The following is a 21,727-nucleotide window of genomic DNA, read 5'->3' as shown; positions in this document are numbered from 1 at the left end:
ATGTAATTGATTACCAAAGTGACGTGGATCTTTGGTGACCCTGGGCCCTTGCATTTTGCTCACTTTGCCTGGTTAATAATGAACCTTGTGGTGCATAAATATAAAAACTGCATAAATAAACAAATAATTGATAACTGCTAATAAAACCCCTACCTTTGTAGGCCTGCATGCTCAGCCACATAACTGTTTGAAGGTAATAAATAGTCTGTGTGTGTGTGGGTGTAAAGGGTGTGTGGAAATGGAGGATTTTGAATCCTCTTTTAAAGGGGACACACATGTACACAGCACAGCACACAGTGAAATGTACACTCTGCATTTAACCCAACCTAGTATTAGGAGCAGTGGGCAGCTAGTATATTATCAGCCATCTGGGAGCAGTGTGGGGGATGGTGCCTTGCTCAAGGACACCTCGGCAGTGCTCAGGAGGTGAACTGGTACCTCTCAAAGTACCAGTCCACACTTGGTCCGTTTGGAGACTTCCCAAGCCAAGTCCCTACTGACTGAGCTACTGCTGTGTTTGGTTCAAATAGCTCCACTGAATTTATTGTCTGTAACTTCATATTTTCTCCCACTTGTTGCAATTTGGAGCGCGCCACTCGCGAGACCTCACTTTTAAAATTTACGACGACTACCTCGAGCGCAAATATTTAGTGACTGTCTGAGCTGGTTTCTGATTGGTCCTCGGGCTCTCAGCGGCACTTCAAAGCTACGAAGAAGCTACAACTACTAAAGCAGTCGGAGAGGAAACACGGACTCACCGCATCCAGTCAGCGCGAGCACACACACACTCAGACGAAGATATCACAGCACAGACTATGGCTGCTACTCTGCTAGGGGTAAGTTTAACTTTAAATGTATTCGCTGAAACATCTTTATCAGTTCAATCGCTAAAATATTGGTATTCTATTGTTATAATATCCTTAAAGGGCTCAGTGTGTCTGTGGTGTTCAGGGAACACGGTTAACTTTAGGGTATTTAACTCCAATAACCAATCATGTTTATATAATAGGCTGAATACTATGATAATACTTTATGAATCCGACAGCAGTTGTTTTCTCTCGTCAGTTTTCTTACCTGTTGTTTTCACTGATAATAACAGAGTTAGTGACACACTTCGAGTTATCAGAAGTATATGCTTGTTGTTAACGTGAAAGGACGAGGCACCATTTGATTTTTTAAACCCTCCGACTGTAATGTGATTAATAGTTACGATAAAGTGTGTTTCATAATATGAAGAAGTTTACCTGCTGTAATGTCTGTTTGCTGACAAAACATTTGGCGACACTCCTCCATTGTCTCTGATTGATTCATTTCAGAGGCGCACTGTTGTAAAACTTAAACCATGTCCTATTATTAATTTAGGCTACATCTACAAGGCCCACAGTTCTGCGCAGATCGTGTGACTAACACTATATTTGTGAGACATTATTTTATCTTATTATACTATTTTGTAAGTCTTTACGCACACCATGTTTAGCCATGACTCTGGAGTGACAGGCCTAAATGTTTCTGTGTGTTTCCCACAGGAGGAGCCCCGGCTCGGCAGCGCACCGCTGGCAATGCTAGCCGCCACCTGCAGCAGAATCGGAGAGCCCAGCCCCTCGTGCTCCCCTGCTCTTTCCGATGGAGCCCCGGGATTCATGAATGGCTTTCACCCATGGAAAAGAGGCGCCCCGGGTCCGAGCAGCCTTGGCGCCTGCTTCACTTCTGTCGGGGTTCCCCCTACCTCCAGGAGCAACGGGACCGGACTGACAGAGACCTCCAGCGCTTTCTCATTGACCACTGCCAACTCTCCTTTTGGAAACGATTTTTCGATGTACCAAACCTCTGTGCCATCAGACAACAATGTTCCCGATTCTGCGCACGCACAACGATCTGTGTTTCTGACCAAATTCCCTTCCTCAGTGGAAGGCTTAACGGGGATGTATCCGAGGATGCACGCGCATCCATATGAGTCATGGTTCAAGCCAGTGGGAGATGTCAGTAACGGGTCTACTGCTTGGTGGGACATGGGAACCAGCTGGGTGGACACACAGAGCCCTGCCGGGTTACCCTCTCCTCTGAGCGGCTACAGCACTGACTACAGCTCTGCCTTCGGCCCCGGTGCCTCTCAGCACCTGCTCCCCGCCACACAGCACCTGTATGACGGCTTCAGGCCACCTGTCCCGACCCCCTATACAGAGTCCACGACGACAGGAACCCCCGTCGTTTCTCTACCCGCATCTTCCCGCTCCTCCTCAAGGCGCTTCTCCGGCAGAGCCACGTGCGACTGCCCGAACTGCCAGGAGGCAGAAAGCCTCGGCCAGGGGGGCACGAGCCCACGGCGGAGGGGCTTGCACAGCTGCCACATCCCGGGATGTGGTAAAGTTTACGGCAAGACCTCTCACCTGAAGGCGCACCTGCGCTGGCACACTGGGGAGAGGCCGTTTGTCTGCAACTGGCTCTTCTGTGGGAAACGCTTCACGCGCTCCGACGAGCTCCAGCGGCATTTGCGCACGCACACCGGGGAGAAGCGATTCGAGTGCTCCATTTGCCACAAACGGTTCATGCGCTCCGACCACCTCGCAAAGCACGCGAGGACACACAGCGCAGAGGGCTCAGAGGATGGCGCGGAACCGGGACTCGGTAAAGGGAGCAGCGACACGGACAATAGCCTTTCCGGGAGCCCAAAACAGTCTCCCCACGTGCGTGAGCCTGTCCAAACCACCGACGGTCAGAGTGCGGGGGAATAATTTACAAAGCTAAAGCAAGAACAAAGCAACACGTGGGCATTTGATTACACTGTACCAGCCTGTATGGAGTGTGTTTTCTTGGACACTTTAAAACAGAAATGGCACTTTATGATGAACTCCAGCTGTGGATAAACACTGTGTCCTTACCTCGTCTTATTTGTAGCCTTCTTTAAAAAATACATTTTTACTCTACAGTTCATTAGACTTTTGTTGTGTGGAGACAGGTTATATGCAGCTTATTTATTCTACAAAGACTCTTTTTTTTGTTTAGAATTCAACAAGTGGCAAGTTATATTATTGTCTGGGTTATTTCTTGACATCGAGAGGTTATTTTAAAATATGTTGGTTGAAAGACTAAATTGTTCTAATCTATCTCTGCCTGTAAGTCACGATCATAACTCAATAAAACAGGACAATTTTTGGACATATTTTGTTTCTCATTAAACCTGTGCATGCTTTCTATATTATAATGTATGGCTAAACAATTTTTTTTCTGAGAATTTAAAATACAAACCAGTAGATAACTAATATCTAATACCTATCCTGACTATTCTAAACCAGGAAAAAATACATAATAATTAAATACTGGAATTAATCACACTGTATATAAGAATTTCTCTATCAGGCACCTGGCATTTAATCATTTTATTTTTAAAATGAACTGTTGATCTGATGAATTACATTTTTGTGTAGGTCTAGATGTAGCATGCTTTATATCAAACAGTATTAGTACAGTCATGAGCCATTATATCAAATAAATTACAACTTGAGGTAATAGTTCAGTTGAGGTGTATAACTGAGGCCTTTAGCAGGCTTGTGAAAATGTAATTTCCCTGATCAAGGTATTGAAATTATTTCAAGTCTGCACTGCATTGATGAAGAAATAATGATATCTTATCATTTATCAAACATTGTATTTTTCACACTTTCTGTAACTTTCCTATTGCTTTAATAATTACAATGATCAGAAACACTCATCTCAGCTACCTTAGTGTGCATCTCCACCTAGTGTTCAGTTTTTACAGTCACCCGTTTTTTGGACCACATGGGTTTGTCACACCTTGATGCTTTGTACATTTGTTTGTTGCACAAAATATTAAAAAATATATATATTTACCAGATCTATACAAAACGGTACATTCAACTAAACGGAAAAACATTGACTCAATATTCATTTTCAAATACAGGCTAGTGAGAGCTCTTGCTTAATTTGGGACTGCCTTAGTAATACATCATTTCACGTTTCACAACACTAACGGGAAAAAAAAAGAACTCACACATACAGAAAAGTACAGAAAAACTAAATAACTCGAGAAATTATAATAGAAAAATCTTGCACATTTTATTGTGATGAAAACATTCATGCTACACAACTAGTCACATTAATTCACAGCAAAAACTACACAAAAAAAGTGCTGTTGTTATGCCGGACTCAGTGCCCGGTTAGATGAGATGATTATAACCTTATTGTTGAATTATTCTTATGGTTAGAGATAGAGGCCGCTCTTCATAAACACAAAACAGTACTTACTACCTGTAACCCAAGTAGCCTTATCTTAAAATAGCACAATTAACATAAATAAAAATGTAGTATAAATCACAATAAATAATAATTAGTGTTCCTGACTTACATTAAAAGAGAGGAGCTATTGCTGTAAACAATGTTGTGTTAAATTAAAACAAAGAGGAACAGGATTGGGCAAGCGTAAGTCTCACAAGATGCCATGCAACTGGCACTCTGGATCCAGAGGATCTAGTGCATAAGGGTTTAAATCCACCTCTGATCTCAGTACCGTCAGAGTTCATTTGTACCTCTGCACAGGAGTTTGTCTCACAGTCTAAACTTGTCAGTAATAGCTCTGGGATGATCAGCAGATGCATACAGACACAGTTCTGGTGCTGTATCTGTTAAAGAGGCTACAGTTTGTTGATGCAGAGGCATTAATTGTCAGTATATTACTTTTTTAAATATGATTTTTCAGTCCATTGTTATTCCAGTGTTGTGAATTTGTTACATTAGCTTCAACTACATTTAATGTGTAGATAGATATCTCGTAATGCCCAACATATAGCAAACCAATCATTTCAAACCCACCATCACAGCTTTCCTGACCCAGAGACCCCACAGGTTTCAGTAGTATAATGCAAAACAATTGTTCTAGTGCAAGTCTAACCAGATTATCAAAAACACATGAAACTATATTCTCACTTATCATGATAGAAAAATGCCATAAAGTAACAGTACTTTGCAATGCAGCCGAGCCGTTAACAAAAACAAAATGCAACAAAGAAACTGGAAGACAAGGAATGCCACAAACTGAAAGTCTGATCAAATTAGGAAAAGGCATACAGAGTTATTGGTTTGCTTTGAGAATGACTGTAAATCCCAAGGCAGTACAGCCGACTTCAGTAATGTGTTGACATTATTATTGGAGAAAAAAAAGTCGTACCTCAAGCTGACCACAAGGGGGCAGACTAACACAGGGAGAAGGTTCAGATGGAGCATTGGAGTGTCACACAATCACATAAACCTAAAACATGTAGTGTTCTCACTAAAGAAATCATAAATAGACCGTCTCACACATACACACACACACACACACACACACACACACACACACACACACACACACACACACACACACTCACACACACATAAATTAGAGTAGTATTTGCTGCATGGATAAAAAGTGAGGAATGATTACCCTTTGCCCTGTGGAAGAAGTGGCCTTCCTGCTGCTACAGAAGAAGAAGAGGTGGAGGACATGTGTTCTTTGTTTTATCTCCATTTCCAGGATACTGGCCACATTAGTCACACAGTCAATGAGAGTTTGGTCAGTTCATTATACAAATGTGATTCCATGGAGGTTTCATAGTTTAGGTCATCATTATCAGAGTCTCCACATGCAGCTGGTTGAAGTTTTATAATGTTTAGAGACAGAAAACAAGCCTTTAGTTGACTGTCCTTCTCTCTACTGACTTTCTTCGGACCTTGACCTTTGCCTAGCACTGCCAGGGGTCACCAAGTGGCATCTTGGAAACCTGGATGTGCATCTCCACGGGACGGTCAGGTGGACGCTCCCTCCTGTAAGTAACTGTCTTCTCATTGGTTGTTGGGATGTATGACAGGTCCTGAAGGGTGGCAGAAATATGCAGTCAGTATTAGGCTATAGATGTGGGGACTCATGAGAGTTTAAAGGGCATAACTGTTTTAACTGGATATACACACATTACAGTGCATAGTGTATAGCTTCCTGCCCCATGACAAGTAAATTGACTTCATTGACAATCAGTGGAGTGCCCCTTTAATGTCAACAGCTCCTTTAAAGTGGCTTTCATAAATGTTCAACCTAAAAAGTAAAGAATAACTATCTGTTACATTATGCTGTCTTTAAAGAAGTATGTACAGCTTTACAATGCTTGCAAAACTCACAGCTAATGTAAATATGAACTTCCCCCCCGAGAGTGTAATCATTGTGCTTCAAATGTAACCAAAACAGATTTTTATGTCTATAATCTGCAGTGTCATTAAGATGATCTGCGGTGAACGATGAACAATGGGGGGGTTTCCAAACACTTCCACGCCAGTTTAGGTACACATATATCCAGGAAGGCCCCCTGTTGACATTTCCATCGTTTGCTTTTTCTCCAAGGTGCTGTACGTCATTGTAAAGTCACAAATCTGGACATTGTAGATGGCGAGCTGGGAGTTGAGAGGAAATGTAAAATACAGCTGTACCTCTAACAGCACTCTCAAATTCCTCACTCCTGGTTTCGGCGAACAGTACACATGAACACACATTTCTTGAAGAGTTAAGGGGTCTTTAATTCGTCTGAGGGCTCCAGAGAAATCTCAACCTCCCTTAAATTAAAACCCTGCTGTGCTGATGACCACCTAGAGCAGGGGTGTCAAACATGCGGCCTGGGGGCCAAAATCGGCCCGCGGGATGACTTTGCAAAGTGTAAAAAATATTTGTTTTGATCATAAAGTAAAAAGCTGTTCCAGATACCTGCGACAAAATGTTTTGTGCCTTTGTAGATACACTGTGATCTGTAAGTTGTAACGCACATGTGTGAATGATAAACTGAGGCATAATATTGTTGAAATTTCAACTTTCTTTCTTAAGAAATTTCAGGTTGTTCATAATGTTTTGTAAAAAGATAAAATGTGAACATTTTCAGAATGTACTTTCTTGCACTAAAACGAAGAGAAACATTTGGAGTTGTTGTTATTTATAGGTTATTATGGTCTGATTTTACCGGTCCGTCCCACTTGAGCTCAAATTGTGCTGCGTGTGGCCCCTGAACTGAAATGAGTTTGAAACCCCTGACCTAGAGCATACTTGACTTTTGAATGCTAACCTTTCCAGTGCAGTGATAGTCTACGTCCTCAGCAGCGCCCCCTGGTGCTGACAAGTCCCTCTTCTGTAGCAGCAGCCGGGACACGGCCACCACCACCATCCCACACAGCACCGTCAGAGCACACACACTTAGGAATGTTCTTACCAGCCGGCTGCTGCTGGCACACTCTGTGGACACACACAATACTTTTTACTGCTGAGAACTGGGACAGGGTGCCTTTCAAAAAGTTGATATACACACATTTGAAAGTGAGTGTCGAAGTAGCATGACATTTAAATACTCTTGTAAAATACAAATATCTCAAAATTGTACGTGAGCATATATACTTAATCACTTTGCATACAAACACACACACACACACACACACACACACACACACACACACACACACACACACACACACACACACACACACACAGCTCGGTCAGTGGCAGCTGTGCCAGTGGTGCTGCACTGAATAGTCAGCTGGCTGTGTGTCTGCTGGGGAGCATGTGTGGATGACGGGCTCATCGCTCAACACAAAGAGCCCAAAGAGTGCTCTGACATTTTTTTAACAGGGTTACTATGGAGACCTGGCTCCTGCTGCACCCGGGAGGAGTGGGTGTGAGCCGGAAGACAGTGTCCCGTTGGGTCAGGGGGTGCGGGTGAGGGGATAGGGAGAGATGGAGGGATGGTGGGGGGGGTGGGGGGGGGGGGGGGGGTGGGGGGGACGCACAATGAACGGAGCTGTTCCAAAAATGGGGAGGGCGGGGATGAACTGTAACACTTGGATGTGCAATAATGTGTGTGTGTGTAACCCAGGGCATGTGTGTGTGTGTTTTGAATTGTGTATGTGTATGGCTGTGAAAAGTAAGAAGGTGAGCTGGGAACTGAGAGGAAATGTAAAATACAGCTGTAACACTGACAGCAGGCTTGCTGACTCAAATACACCAGGGTGCAGTAGTGCAGCAATGGTAGCAACGGAAGTGACCCCAAATCAAGGCATTTGTGTGTGTGTGTGTGTGCGTGTGCGTGTGCGTGTGCGTGTGCGTGTGTGTGTTGACATTATACCTGCTCTTGTGCTTATGTGAAGCAGGGTCTGACCGGACTGTGAGCTTGTTTGAAAGCGATAGCGACAGCTGTCATTACTGATGTACATACACTGAAACCACATTTCCCCTGCTTGGCCTGAAACCAGAAAGAGAGAGAGAGAGTAGGATGTTATTCAGTCCAGACATGTTAAGCTCCAAGTCCTCATGAAAACCCTCCAGGATTACTAAAAACAAAATAATCAATGAGTAGCATTGCAAGAGAGCTGCTGGGCTTTACAGCTCTTTAGTTTTCACTTTAAAGCTGGACCAATCAATATTTTTTATATTACTCTTACAAAGGATCAAATTACTATGTGTAATATAAAAAGGTGTCACTGGTATTGAAAAATCCACAAAATTTCTGCAATTTTTAGCCGCAACAGGCAGCTGTTTTCAGTGTTGTCAGTGTTTTTTCACTGTTTCTGTGTCTGTAAATAAGCATGTTTTGTGTTTCATTCACAAAACTACAAAGTCCAGGTGTAAATTAGATTAATAGAGTAGATTCTATTGGCTAAACTGGCCGTACCTGATACATCATCCATGTAGCCCACCAATGATGCACACGTGTTGTTGCAGTGTCCTGCCTCTTTTTGCGTGAGACCATGAGACAGGTGGCAGTCCACACACTTCCTGAGAGAGAGAGAGAGAGAGAGAGAGAGAGAGAGAGAGAGAGAGAGAGTCAACAACAGCGTCAGCTTTAGCTATAAATAGTTCTGTAAGAGCTCCCATCATGCTTTGTGTTAACCAATAAGTACCAGTATGATTGACAGGTGCTTTGGCAAGCAGGACATCTCTCACAGAAGTCCCCAGAGTGTCGGGGGTCGTCACACACACACTTTCCACACACACATCTGCCTCGGCCGCTGCAAAGCAAGCCGTTGTCTGATTGGCAGGTTGCTGTTGAGATGGGACAACCACAGCTATTGCCTGTCCAGTCGTCCTCACACACACACTCACCAGACACACACACACCACGTCCTGAGAAGGGCAGACAGACAGGAGGAAAGAGTGTTACAGAAGCAAACAAAGAAATTGTAGACTGCGTATGTTTTTGCATCACAAGTCTTTTGAACTATGAACTAAATGTACATACATATATATATTTTTAAGTTCCTCGCTTACCTCCGCACAGTAATCCCCCTTCATATGGACAGGAGAAGTCGTCTATCTCGCAGTATTTCCCATATACTGACCCAAGCCTGGTCTGCTCACACAAACACCTTCCACACTCACACACTCCCCGACCACTGCAGTCCACATCAGATCCATCCGCTCTGCAATTCCAGTTTGAATCCCTCTCTGAGTTCTTAATAAGTCCGTGATGAGGCCTCTGCTCCTGATTGAGGCTGTCTTGTGTTCCTCTGCATGGTGATTGGCTGTCATCATTGCAGCGCCTCGTCGGTCCACAACTGCAGCGACATTTAGTGTGGATCCTAACCACAGTGGACTCGTTGTAACCCACAGGTCGAATCAACACTTTTATATCTTCATCTTCACCGTCATCAGGACAAGAGCGCAGGCCGATGGTGATATTGAAGTAGACCTGCATTGGAAGACAAAAAGGTTAATCCCCAATGCGATCAGTGCCATGCAGAAATGCCTTAAAGCTGCATTCTTTCTAATGGCCAGCAGGGGGTGACTTCTCTGATTGTATAGAAGTCAATGACAAAATGACTCTACTTCTGACTTGATTTATTACCTCAGTAAACACTTTTCTGATGAGTCTATGGTCTCAATCGCTAGTTTCAAGTCTTCTTAAATACAGAATGACACGTTAGTAGATAGATAGGTAGATTAATTTGATAATATTAAAGCTAAATATAACATTTAAATCACCCAGTCCTGAGATACAGTGCGTAGATAAGAGAATATAAGAAGCTAAATTAGTAAAAGCCTAGAATATAATGATAAAAACACAACACAAGAACTAAAACTAAACTAAAGAAAGAGAGTGTGGTCAGGCATGTCTGCATGAAGATAATTAAAAGGCTGTAGGCTAAGAGGCCAGTACAGGGGAGATAAGTACGGGGGAGATATGGATTGTCTTCCTGGTACCAGTGAGGAGTCTTGCTAGTGAATCTTTTACAAGCTGCAGGAGAGATAAGGCTGACTCACTGATTCCACGCGAGAGGAATCAAAAGCGTGAAGTCTCTAAATCTTTACAGGACAAGAAAGGATTTAAATTTTGCAAGTGATCTAGGATGATAGAAGCTAGTAGTGCTGACAACTGAGTTGATTTGTTTATCAAATTTTAACCACAATCAAGGATAACACCTAGATTTCTTGCGTGGGACTTTACATTTGATGACCGAGGACTGAGGGCATTGCGTGCGGTTGTGGAGTTGTATGTGGGGTGACAATTATTCTTGTAAGGCAAGTAGGGTACACCAACAAAACTGGTTGACAATCGAACAACCATTAATTTCTCAAGAGTCAGCTGTTGCTTTAGAGATCCTAAACAGATCCAGAGAACTGCAGCAGAGTGTAAAAATGTATTTTCCCCCATGAAACGCCTGCTGTAAATCACTTCTCATTATATCATTACGGCGATCTCTGATATGATTTAAATACTTCCAGGTTACTTATCCCACATAAGTAACCTGGAGCTGGATTCTGAGATCCTGAGACGTAACTTAATGTGAATAATTATTCTGTTCATGTGGTTGGAAAATTGTGCATGCCTTTGCAAAGCTTTAAATCTACAACAAGGCCTTTCACTTGATTGTTATCGCCATTCTGGTAAATGTGGGTACTTTCCATAATTCACTTTAATCCGCCCATGGATTAAAGGGCTGAACTTCAGTATATTTGCACAATGGAGTAACTATAGAGCAGTCATTAAGCATCTTGGTGTTTGAGAAAGTTAAGAGGATTATTCATAAATTTCCAAATGTTCTGAAAATGCTATAATTATTACCAATGGGGTGTTTCTTTGGTTGTTATGGTTGATTTCTTTTTGACAGTAGCTCTTTTGGACAATAACCATTACTACTGCAGCAGAAAAACTATTTCAAGTGTTTCTTTCTGTGGAGAAATGGAACAGGTATGAGCAGTGGATGTTCAATGACCTATTTCTAAATATAAATGTCCTATTTGATTGCATAAAGGCTCTCATATTGGGCAAGGTAAGGACTTTAGGACGAACAGGTCATGGAATCACGTGGAAATGTTTTCCTGTTAAACACAGCCTGTAATCCGCTCAACTCAGATTATTTACCAAATCTTTAGCTGTGTGTGTGTGTGTGAAAGTAATCCGATAGAGCCAATAATTGTCCTGTGACATCTCTGGGAGCTGAAAGCAAAGATTTTCTGTATTAATATAAGTAACATTTAGCTAAGTTATTGCTGTTTTAATCACATGTGTGCTTTGATGCAGTTGTGTACTGACGAGCATGCTTGTGTGTTTACCGTCTGGTCTGGTTGCACCCCCGAGCAGCTCTGGTCCTTAGCAGTGGACCCATTGGGACAGAGAGGAGATACAGACACCCAGTACCTGCTGACTGCCTTGTCCTCCACTGACACTGATACGGCCACCTCCGACAACAACCTCTGGATGGAGCGAGGGCGGAAAGAGATGAAAAAGTAACATTAACTTCACTGCCTGATATCAAGAAATTCAACGTATTACTGGTTGTAAGGGAATATGGGTTACAATAAAAGAAAGTGGGAAGAACAGTGACAGTTTAAAAATGTAATGAATATAATCTGTGTGTGTGAAAAGTAATGAGGCGAGAGTGAGAAAGAGAGACAGAAAGGGAGAAGTGTGATTAATTAAAGTTGTCACATTTCCCAAGAAAGCCCTTCTTTCTTTCTGAAATAGCATCTTTGTATTCGTCCGTGATTAGGACACGTTTCCGTGGGGATCTGATTGCAATTATAATGGCAGCTTCTGTTGTGTGTGTGTGTGTGTGTGTGTGTGTGTGTGTGTGTGTGCACGTATGCATGGCTGTGCACCCAGATCTGTGGATTCGGCAGATTCTCGAAGCAAACAATAGAGCGCTGTGCCTGAGGCTAGATTACAGCCTAGACTGCTGCCAACTAAACAAAACCCCAGTCTCTCTCTCTCTCTCACACACACACACACACACACACACACACACACACACACACACACACACACACACACACACACACACGCATGCCTTACCCCTCCTTAACCTCCTGTTCTCATCCGTGTTTTTCTGTTTCATTCAGCCTTCAGTGACCAAAAACATCTCAGATCATCTCCAATTTCAGTTTAAGTTTGCATCACAAACGCCTGTGCCTTCTTTTGCACTCTGCACAGTCAAATCTAAATATCCAGAATAAATATAAACAGTACACACTTTCTGTCGTATTCTGAGGCCTTTTTTTATGCAAACAAGAATGTGCTATTAACTATGAGCCAAGTTCCTGTTGCCTCATAGGACTAATGCCTCAAAACCTCTAAACTGATACTGTGTGGGCTCATAAATTCAGCTCATGCTGTGCTGCTGCTCACTTATCTCTAACCTCTCACTTGTCCTTCTCCTTGTTGTCTAAAGGATGAATAATATTCTGAGGGAGGACAAAAATGAGAAAGAAGTTGCAGAGGAAGTAGGTGAGTGCTCTGTACCTTGTATGCGTCCACCACCAGCTCCATAAGGTTTGGAGCCTGGAAGAGTCCTAACTTTCCCAGGTAGGAGCCAGGTAGCAAACGAACCAACTCCTAAAGAAGAAAAGGGAGATAATTATATCACCCGAATGTTATCAGCCGTTACAGAGCGAGAAACTCCAACCGTGATCTTTTCCTAAACTTAACCAAGCAGTTCTGTTGCCTAAACATAAATAAGTTGTTTTTGTTCAAAGCGTAACATTTCATTCAGTTTTACAACATGTTGTTTATATGTTTCTCACTAAACCGTGTAGAAAAAACCTACTAGTCTGTGTAGCAGCCCCTTTCTGAACCTGAACCACATCTATTAGACTTATAACCACATGTAACCGCCTGATAACGTTCAAAATGTGTGATGTTGTTGTGTGCACTTGTGTAGGAGAGATTACCTCGTACCACTTGTACTGCTGCTTCTCCACAGCGAAGATGGAGTACATATGGTTTTCAAGCAGTTTATCAGACAACTGACCCACACTGGGATGATCCTGAAAAAGAGACAATCAAGCAAATAAGAAACATGTAAACATGAAGCTTCCACCAGCAACAGCTTAGCTTAACACAAAGACTAAAACAGGGGGAAACAGCTGTCTACCACCACCTCTAAAACTCACAAACTCACATTATATATTGTTTGTTTAATCCTCAAGAAAAGCAAATTAGCATTTTACCAAAACTCAGTCGAGCTATTCTTTTAAGTATGAATTATTTTGAATCTGCAATTGGACTACAGTAGTGTCAGATACAAAATCTACAAGACTAATTTCACCTGCAGCCCGTGTAGTCATTCACACACATTAATGTGAGACCGTGTACATTTAACGCAGATAAAAGGTTTAGCACTTTTGAGCCCCACTTCCCAGCATCTGTAGGTTTCCTCCTGCTCTCACCATCCTGGTGCTCCCTGTGTAGACGTTGTTTTCCAGGTGACACAGGCCGTCGTGTGGCGTCACAATCCCTGCCAGCCGGCTGTCCAGGGCGAGGTGAGACGGCTGGTCGGTCATCAGGAGCAGTAGACGCTTGGCCTCGGGTCGCCAACCCACCGCTCTCTAAAAGAGAGACAGAGAGGAATCAGGACTTTGTGTAATCTTTGTAAATCATGTGTATTCTGTTTCTGGTTAGTCGTTTTATAGATTCTCTCATTTTTATCCACTTATATCCCTACATTTAGACAGAATGTTGTGGAAAATATGTGCACGCTTTATATTTTTTACACATGTGGTAAGAAACTGCACATTAAAACATTTTACTCATCTGAGCTACATTAGTTCTTTGTGGTGATCAGCTCTTTCTGTGATGCCAAATTGAAAGAAACGCAGCAGAAATTCCTCCACCAGTCACAGACTCTCTCTCATCATGTCTGTGACTTGTCAGTGTGAGAAAAATGTATTTATGTGAGTGTGTGTGTGTGCACGTGGGTATTTATGGAAACCCAGTCAGTAGGTCTGACATAATGGAGAGTCTATTTCTAGAGTGACGACCATCGTGGTGTTCCCCTGCTGGCTGGTTACTCAGGGCCCCCCTGTGTGGTGTGACTCAGCCCTCCTGCAGCCATAGTATAAGCCACAGTGTGTGCATGTGTGTGTGTGTCTGCCATACCCCAGCAGTGGTGTCATTACTTAGTGGGATTCCAGTGGTAACATCCAATGCTGAGTCAGAATGCCACCATTCTCCCAGAATAAATGCCTCTTTCACCGGCATGCAGACTTACTCCCAAATTTGGGGTTATGCCTCTTTTTTTCAGAACATATTCATGACACTCAAGGGAACTGAAAAGGGTCGGCCATAAAAAACCTTTTTCCAACTCGCTTTGTCTTTGTTGCACACACACACGTAGCTGAGCCTGACTTTCCACCATCTGTACATACACACCTGGCAGACAGCAGCTTGCAGCATAGCATCCAGTCCTCCCTCAGGTGTGTCCATGTTTCCAGAAATGCGCTGGTGTTTAATCACACGCGTGAACTCGCTCATATTTGCGGTCATACTCAAGACGTGGTGGAAGCCGTGGGCTGGACGACAGCGGATCTCATAATCGCTGGTGAGGGACGGAGATGGCCCAGAAAGTTTTTAATTGCAACATTCAGGATGTCAAAAAGTCTGTGTGTTGTTTTCGTCTCCCAGAACAGCTCATCGTCATAATAATGTTGCCCCCCCAAACATCTGGCGAATCACTCTCTGGGGCAACTAATGGGAGCAGCTCGCTTGGATGTATTTTTAAATAATCACTCAAATCGTCTTCTTGTTTCATTAAAAGAAGAAAAAGTTAGCTGAGGATTTTAACGAGGCAAACTTTGAAGGTGTTAAATATCTATTCTATTTATAGGATGACAATTCACAAAATGAGCTATATATGGAGAGGATTAAGCTTGCAATCAATAATCCATTGTGTGCCTTACCTGCAGGGATTGTTGATCTTGGAGGGATGGACATTGATGTAAGGGGAGACAGGTTTGTCCACAAACGAGCCGAACCCCAGCCAAAGGTCCGAGGAGTGCTCGGTCATACGAAGAGACAGCGCCACGCCCACTGTCTTCAACTGGACCACAGAAGACACGAAAAGGCCGGTGGACGCAGAATTGGAAATCCGAGGGTGTGTAAAGAAAGGTAAGAGGGAGAAGTAGAAGGGATTCAGAGGTAGAGGGTGAGATAAGGACCAGGAGAAGAAAACGTTTCTTTCTTCAAAGACATTTCTCATTTAAGTAAATTAGCTCATGCCAAATGTAAAGCCAGTAGCCATCTCATAAGTAAAACAAAACTGCTATCCGTGTTTATGAGTCTTGTTTTTCCCCCCAACGATCATACAGCGCAGGAGTATATGCAAAAAAAGTTCGAATGATTCAAAATTAAAGAAATAAGTGAAATGCTTCAGCTCTGCCAAACACTGATGAACACCTACATGATCAAGGTTTTCCTGCATAGACGCAGACACATCAACCAGGTAGTACAGATCCACAGGATAACGCTTCAGCTGCTTCACAGCCACTACCACGCTGGCCTCTGAACCTATAGGCATACACACAGACAAACACACACATATTTCAAACTTTATCTCAGCTGCTTCATCACACACTTTTTTGTGCTAGATACACTGTGATCTGTAAGTTGAAATGTGTAAATTATAAATTGAGGCATATTATTGTTTCAAATTTCACCTTTGTTTCTTAGGAAATGTCATGTTCATAATGTTTTATAAAAAGATAGTTCATTAAATTTGAACATTTTCAGAATGTACTTGTACTTTTTTGCACTAAAACGAAGGGAAAAATATGGAGTTGTTGTTATTTACAGGTTATTCTGCTGTGATGTTACTGGTCCGGCCCACTTGAGATCAAATTGGCCTTTATGTGACCCCTGAACTAAAATGAGTTTGACACTCCTGCACTAAGGCATTAAGAAAACAGCGTGAATTAGTGATATAGCATTTTAAATTTGACTTAAAGTTGTATTTGAGGCCCAAACCCAGAGGTGCCCGTCGTCTACCTGGTCTGAGGCTGATGCTGATGTCTCGTGGGGACACTTGTGAGCTGCTGATGGTGGCGTTGACCTCCACCTTGATCTCTGACTGCTCCATGAACTCCGGTCCGCAGCCTCTCCTGAGCAGCTTCACCGGCAGGTCGCAGCGCTGGCTCGACCCCGCTCCATCGAGAAAGTCCTAGAGGTCACAAAAGGTCAGGAGAGGAAATGGTGACTTTTGAAAATTGTCTTTATTTCTAATATATAATTTGCAGTTTTCAATAACAAAATGTAGAAAACAAGACAGAAAAGTCACGATAATCGAATTTCAGGAATGACAACAAGTGACACAAGTGGGTTAAGTTGAATGTCATATTATTCTCTCTGACCCCACACACAAAACGCACTAATGTTGCCAAATATATGCTCATTATGAAAGTATACTCTGTCAAATCTGTTCTGTGTGTTGGGGTTTGAGCAGCTGTAATCTTCCCATATCTCATTGAGTCACTGTGAAGCAGATGAAGAAAATTTCAAGGTCAGAAGAATCAATTTCCTGCATCCCTGTCGTCTTTATTTACTCACCATTCCTCTTCTCATGTTGCCCACTACATCCATTCCCAAATGTCGGAGCACACACACGCTAGAGTTTGTATGTGCATGTGTTCTCTCACCCACTCTGTAACGTACAGTGCGACAAACCTTTTATGTAAAAAAACTGAAACCGGTTTTACAATTACTCACCTTGGTTTCTGTCATTTATGTGTTTACACTGACATGAGAACTGTTACTATCAGTTAAGTGTACAGGAACAACCCTAGGATCAGGAACTAACCCTAATCCTGTTTGTGCTTGATCATCCATGTCAGAGATCTAATCTCTCCCTATCTGATTACAGAGGAAAGGGAAGTTAAATGAAAGTTGCCGCTCCGATAGTTAGAAAAGAGTTTAGATGATCCAATTGGGTTTTTCTTATGTAGGATATGATTTAATCATTGCTAATCACAGTAACTACCACTGGAAACATAGCAATAGACCGTTAAATGTATGTATTTACAGCATGTCATAGGCCTGATTATAATTGTGACATAACCAAAAAGATCCCGCAGACAGGGAATTAAATAATGCAAATACAGTAATTGAGATTGCGTCTACTTTTAACTTTTAAATAGCACAATAGAAAAGCAGAAAACAGTCTACAATAAAAGCTGAAACTGCATCTGAATACGTGGCCATGCCATCAACTCAAAAGCTACACTGAATTCAGTTTATTTATGGCCCTCCCTGTGGCTGTAATTTGTAACAACTGTAACAACTCTGAATACCAGAAGGTTGCACAGTGACTTCCCCGGACTTTCCTAACAGAGTTTGCCCCTTCGTCTGAATGTCAATAGCCAAATGTGAGCATTTGCATTTTTACAAGCACTGTACCTGCTACATTTTCAGTGCTTGGCCATGCGTGGCTCTGTGACGTTGTATGTGTAGGAGGTTAGAGAGGAGGCGTTCAGATGCTTTCAGATACCAGTGAGCCCAACTCTACTAAATGATGTCGGTTAAGATGGGAAAGCACCTGAAGTCTGTAAACACACACATGTTGACATTCGGTCTAGACGGTGTATTGTGTGAGTGTGTGTTGTGACTGGTGTGGCGCGAGAAGGCTTTACAGCTTCTCGAGGCTGATTCGGGGTGGGCTCTTTACGAGACAGACTGACACCCAGAAAGCAGATACAGACCAACACACTTTGAGACCAATGCAGTGATATGTGTGAGCCTAGACTAAACACATGGATAGAAAGGGGCTCTGTCTCTGCTGCAGCATGAGAACGCACGCATGGAAACATTCACACACACACAGGTCATAGGGCAGGCCACTAAGCCTGAAAAACACACATTATATTCACATCTGTGGATGGCATCAAAGCTTTCGTGTGTCATCTAAAGAATGCTGCTGAATGTATGCCACGTTCTCTCTTTTTTTCCTCCCTCTCTGTCACACACAAGCAAACACTTTTTATACACATTCCTACCTCCTTAAAGCACCAGGCACACTGTGGTCCGCGTCTGAGACACTCTGTACAAGAAGTGATGCCAGGAGACCAACACACACTGTCACCTGCAGAGAGATGAAACATGGGGGAAAAGACGGAGAAGGAATGTGATGAAGAGAAGAGTCTGTGATTAGCATATGAAAGAATGTGTGTGTCAACACTCATTAGCCATGCAGTCGAGCCCCTGTGGATATTTAGAGATCTCATGCACACTTTTGATGATGGAAGCACCACTTAGCATCTCATGTGAGGCTATTCAGTGCGTATTAGGCAGCTGTGTAGTGGGAAAACGCTTGAGAGTGTGGGAACAGGTGCTTGAGTTGTTGGAGTGGTGCAATGGATAATTTCCCACACACACGCACGCGCACACACACACACACACACACACACACACACACACACACACACACACACACACACACACACACACACACACAGAGAGAGAGGACTATCTCATCATGAGTCAATCTGTGAATGCTACATGCTCATAAATGTATTAATGGAGTGACACTGTGACAAATCACTCACTCAAGATACTGTTATGCGACTGTGGGGAGAAAAGTACAGCATGATGTAGACACTGAAGATTTTACAGGATGACAAAAGCCACAAAATGTATCTTGAGTTTACTGTAGTGGGATTAATGATTCATTGAAGTGATTTATCTGCTGAAATCCAATTTTCCAGATCCATTTCAGTGAGCTACACGGTTTGAATGTAGGACAGAGAAATGCTGCAGGTCCTAGCACTAACAAGCAGCTCTGACCCAAATAGCACTTCTGGCCTCAGGCAAACCTCAGAAGAGGTGAAGCATTTAACTTCTAATTATAGCTGATCAATACATGCTGAAACAAGAGGTTGGTGTGGTATGGGCTATTCCAGTGGGTTTAGAGGTTTCCTTTCGAAAAAGATAGCTTTAATGTTTGTTAAATGAGACAGTTTATGAGCCGACTGCTTGGTTCAAAGGTTCATAGTCTCCCTAAAACTTGCCACAATGACAGCTGTGTGGAAATATAATCCTAAAATGCTCCTAAAGGGGGTTATTGGGGGGGGGGGGGGGGGGGGTTACTAATGGGAAGTCCTTTAAGTGAGACATTTGGGAAACCATCGACCCCCTGCAAAGAGCACAGCAGATATTTTCTCGACATGATACAAGATGCAGGCTGATTGCTGGGATATGATGTAATTGACCCTAATGAGCCTCCACTCACCGGAGTCTTCTGCGCAGTCAGCGACCACCAAGCAGCAGAGCAGGAGACACAGAGGGACGCTGCCGTATGTGCGGAGCCAGGAAGTCATATTATCCTATCCACACCGGGGAGGGCGACACAGGAGCAGAGGCTGTACAGCTACTGGAGATGAACCGTGGGAGACCGGGCGCCCTGCGTCCGCCGCCGCACGAACAATAGCCAGGAGTGCCGGAACGAGCCACGGGGCATTGTCGTTCACCCAATAACCTTCTAATCCCGGAGAGGTATTCACATCCCCTGGGTTAAATCAGCTTATAAACGCGCTCCCCCATGGACCACGAGAGGAGGTGAAGTAATCGGTCGAGTGCGGCGACAGCGGTCCCTCCATCTATTTCCTTTAAGTCGCAGGTGTGCGACGTGTCCTCCACGGTGGACCTCGTCCGTCTCACAGCTGATGGTGAAGTCTCATCCCGGGACAGAGCGGAGCTGAGTTACACACACGAGTACCAGCGCTGCGTTCAGCCGGTGCGCACCAACATGCTGACACGCAAACCAGGAGAGTGGCCGTGTTTTAACCGCTGTACTGACTCAGGCAGGCGGTGCCATGGCAACGACGCTCTGTCCTCGCTCTCAGAGAGGGGGAGAGAGTTAAAGAGGGAGGGGAGAGAGACAAATAAGGGGAGAGAGAGAGGTGGAGAGGCATAAAGTGCTTACTACAAGGAGTTGTGGTGGGTGGATTCCAAGTGAACCATGGCCTTGAATTGAACACTGATGTTTATATTGCTTCTTCAGGGAGCCATTTCACACTGAGGGCTCCTGTGTGTGTGGACCCATGTGGCTAGATGATGGGGTTAAGGAGTAGAGAGGGGTGGGGGTCACAAAAACCAGAGCTCTTGCAGAGGGGTTCACAAGCTGGTGCTAAGGAGGAGGAGGGGGTTTTAGTCCATTGTGCACAGATTCCAATGACATGGAGTAACCTCGCCTCGCCGGCTGCTCCACAGAGCAGGAGCCAAAGATTTACTAAACAACTCAACATTTTAAGCTTGAGGAAAACAGAGCCCCGCATGGACAAAAGACACACAGTCTACCATCTTTGGAATGATCTTATGCTTGTCTCCGGTAGATGTCTACCAGATAAAGTTGGCATGTTTTGCTTGGTACGCTGCCTAAAAAGTGATTGTGAGTATGCCAACAAACAAGCCCAACCAATGCACAGCAGTGAGCTCACTAAAGTCCCTTATCTACTCTCCTCTCATTCATTCACATAATTTGTCAAACCGGAATTTTGGAGGGGGAGTGCTAAAACACCTCCCTTCATGTGCCCTTTTGCCTGTGCCTGTGCCCTCTTGCCAGTCACTCTCAATTATGGTAATGATGCAAACACACACAACACACTGTTTACTAAGTGTGTGAAACATCTCTGATATCCAGATTCCAGGCCCCTCCACTCATAGACCTCTCTTTCTACCCGGGGATAAGTCTCTCCTTTCTCGGCTCCGGTGGCAGGGAGGGTTGGGTGGTCTAGGACAAAATATGGATCTGTTCTCCGCTGAGTAAACTTTAATGGACTCTAATGTAAACACTCCCTCGAGCCAGTCAATACTGGTCAGCGTCAGCATCTTAATGACAACTGTCATGGTTGTAAAGCTGACACAAAACACTCTTCTTCTCTATTATTCCTCCCCCACCTTTTTTAACCTCCCTGCCCTCCCCTCCTTTCTCTTTCTCTCTCTGAGGTGTGTTTGTGTTAGCAGTCGACTGGGCTTTCCATCACGCTGGTCTGGTCTCATCACGATCCAAACACACATAAACACACACAAACACATACACACAATCTTAGTTCATGTCCACGAACCACAACTCCCCCTCTAACACCTGCCCAACTTTCTTTCCGAGTCGCCCCATTCACACTCATCTCACTGATTTTAGTCACTGACGTATCTCCCACTCTCTCCTTTCTGCCACGCATTCTTCTGTTAAGTTGATGTGAGGACACAGTAGGGGTCAAAGGTGATGTGGGAGCCAAGTGGGGGATTCCCAATGCACAGATCTAAACCCACCACCACAAGTGCACAAAGTGAGTGACTCGGAAAAGACATTTGGGTAAAACTTTTCTTTCCTATTCTCCCAGACCTATGATTAATTACTGTGTGTGTGTGTGTGTGTCTGTCTGTCTGTCTTTCCCTGAATTTCCCTTGGGATAAATAAAGTGTCTGTCTGTCTGTCTGTCTGTGTGTGT

The 21,727-nt window shown here is 43.6% G+C and overlaps 2 protein-coding genes across 3 annotated transcripts; one reads left to right on the top strand and one right to left on the bottom strand.

Annotated features, from left to right (window-relative positions):
* The first annotated feature begins 740 nt into the window (after window positions 1–740).
* On the top strand, window positions 741–3,181 carry sp8a (sp8 transcription factor a). Of its 2 annotated transcripts, XM_029443273.1 has the most exons (3): window positions 743–836; window positions 1,363–1,417; window positions 1,527–3,181. In XM_029443273.1, exon 3 carries the CDS (start codon window positions 1,560–1,562, stop codon window positions 2,730–2,732), a length of 1,173 nt encoding a protein of 390 aa, XP_029299133.1. In that variant the 5' UTR covers window positions 743–836; window positions 1,363–1,417; window positions 1,527–1,559; the 3' UTR covers window positions 2,733–3,181. The 2 variants fall into 2 exon arrangements, with proteins under 2 accessions (XP_029299132.1, XP_029299133.1); XM_029443272.1 differs by lacking the exon at window positions 1,363–1,417 and having other exon boundaries at window positions 741–836.
* Window positions 3,182–4,052: 871 nt separating this feature from the next.
* On the bottom strand, window positions 4,053–20,024 carry itgb8 (integrin, beta 8). Its single transcript, XM_029443800.1, has 16 exons — window positions 19,510–20,024; window positions 18,278–18,363; window positions 16,278–16,449; window positions 15,694–15,800; window positions 15,194–15,333; window positions 14,667–14,832; window positions 13,685–13,843; window positions 13,187–13,282; window positions 12,759–12,851; window positions 11,573–11,713; window positions 9,287–9,707; window positions 8,920–9,142; window positions 8,691–8,794; window positions 8,145–8,261; window positions 7,095–7,261; window positions 4,053–5,864 (listed from the first exon to the last, which is right to left on the bottom strand). The coding sequence occupies exons 1-16, from the start codon at window positions 19,595–19,597 to the stop codon at window positions 5,736–5,738; spliced, it is 2,409 nt and encodes an 802-aa protein (XP_029299660.1). The 5' UTR covers window positions 19,598–20,024; the 3' UTR covers window positions 4,053–5,735.
* Between the last annotated feature and the right edge of the window lie 1,703 nt (window positions 20,025–21,727).

This window comes from Cottoperca gobio, chromosome 11 (assembly GCF_900634415.1).
Source record: "Cottoperca gobio chromosome 11, fCotGob3.1, whole genome shotgun sequence".
NCBI classification, from domain to species: Eukaryota; Metazoa; Chordata; class Actinopteri; order Perciformes; family Bovichtidae; genus Cottoperca; species Cottoperca gobio.
The sequence above is the reverse complement of the archived record's forward strand: the minus strand, read 5'-3'. Positions and strand labels throughout refer to the sequence as shown.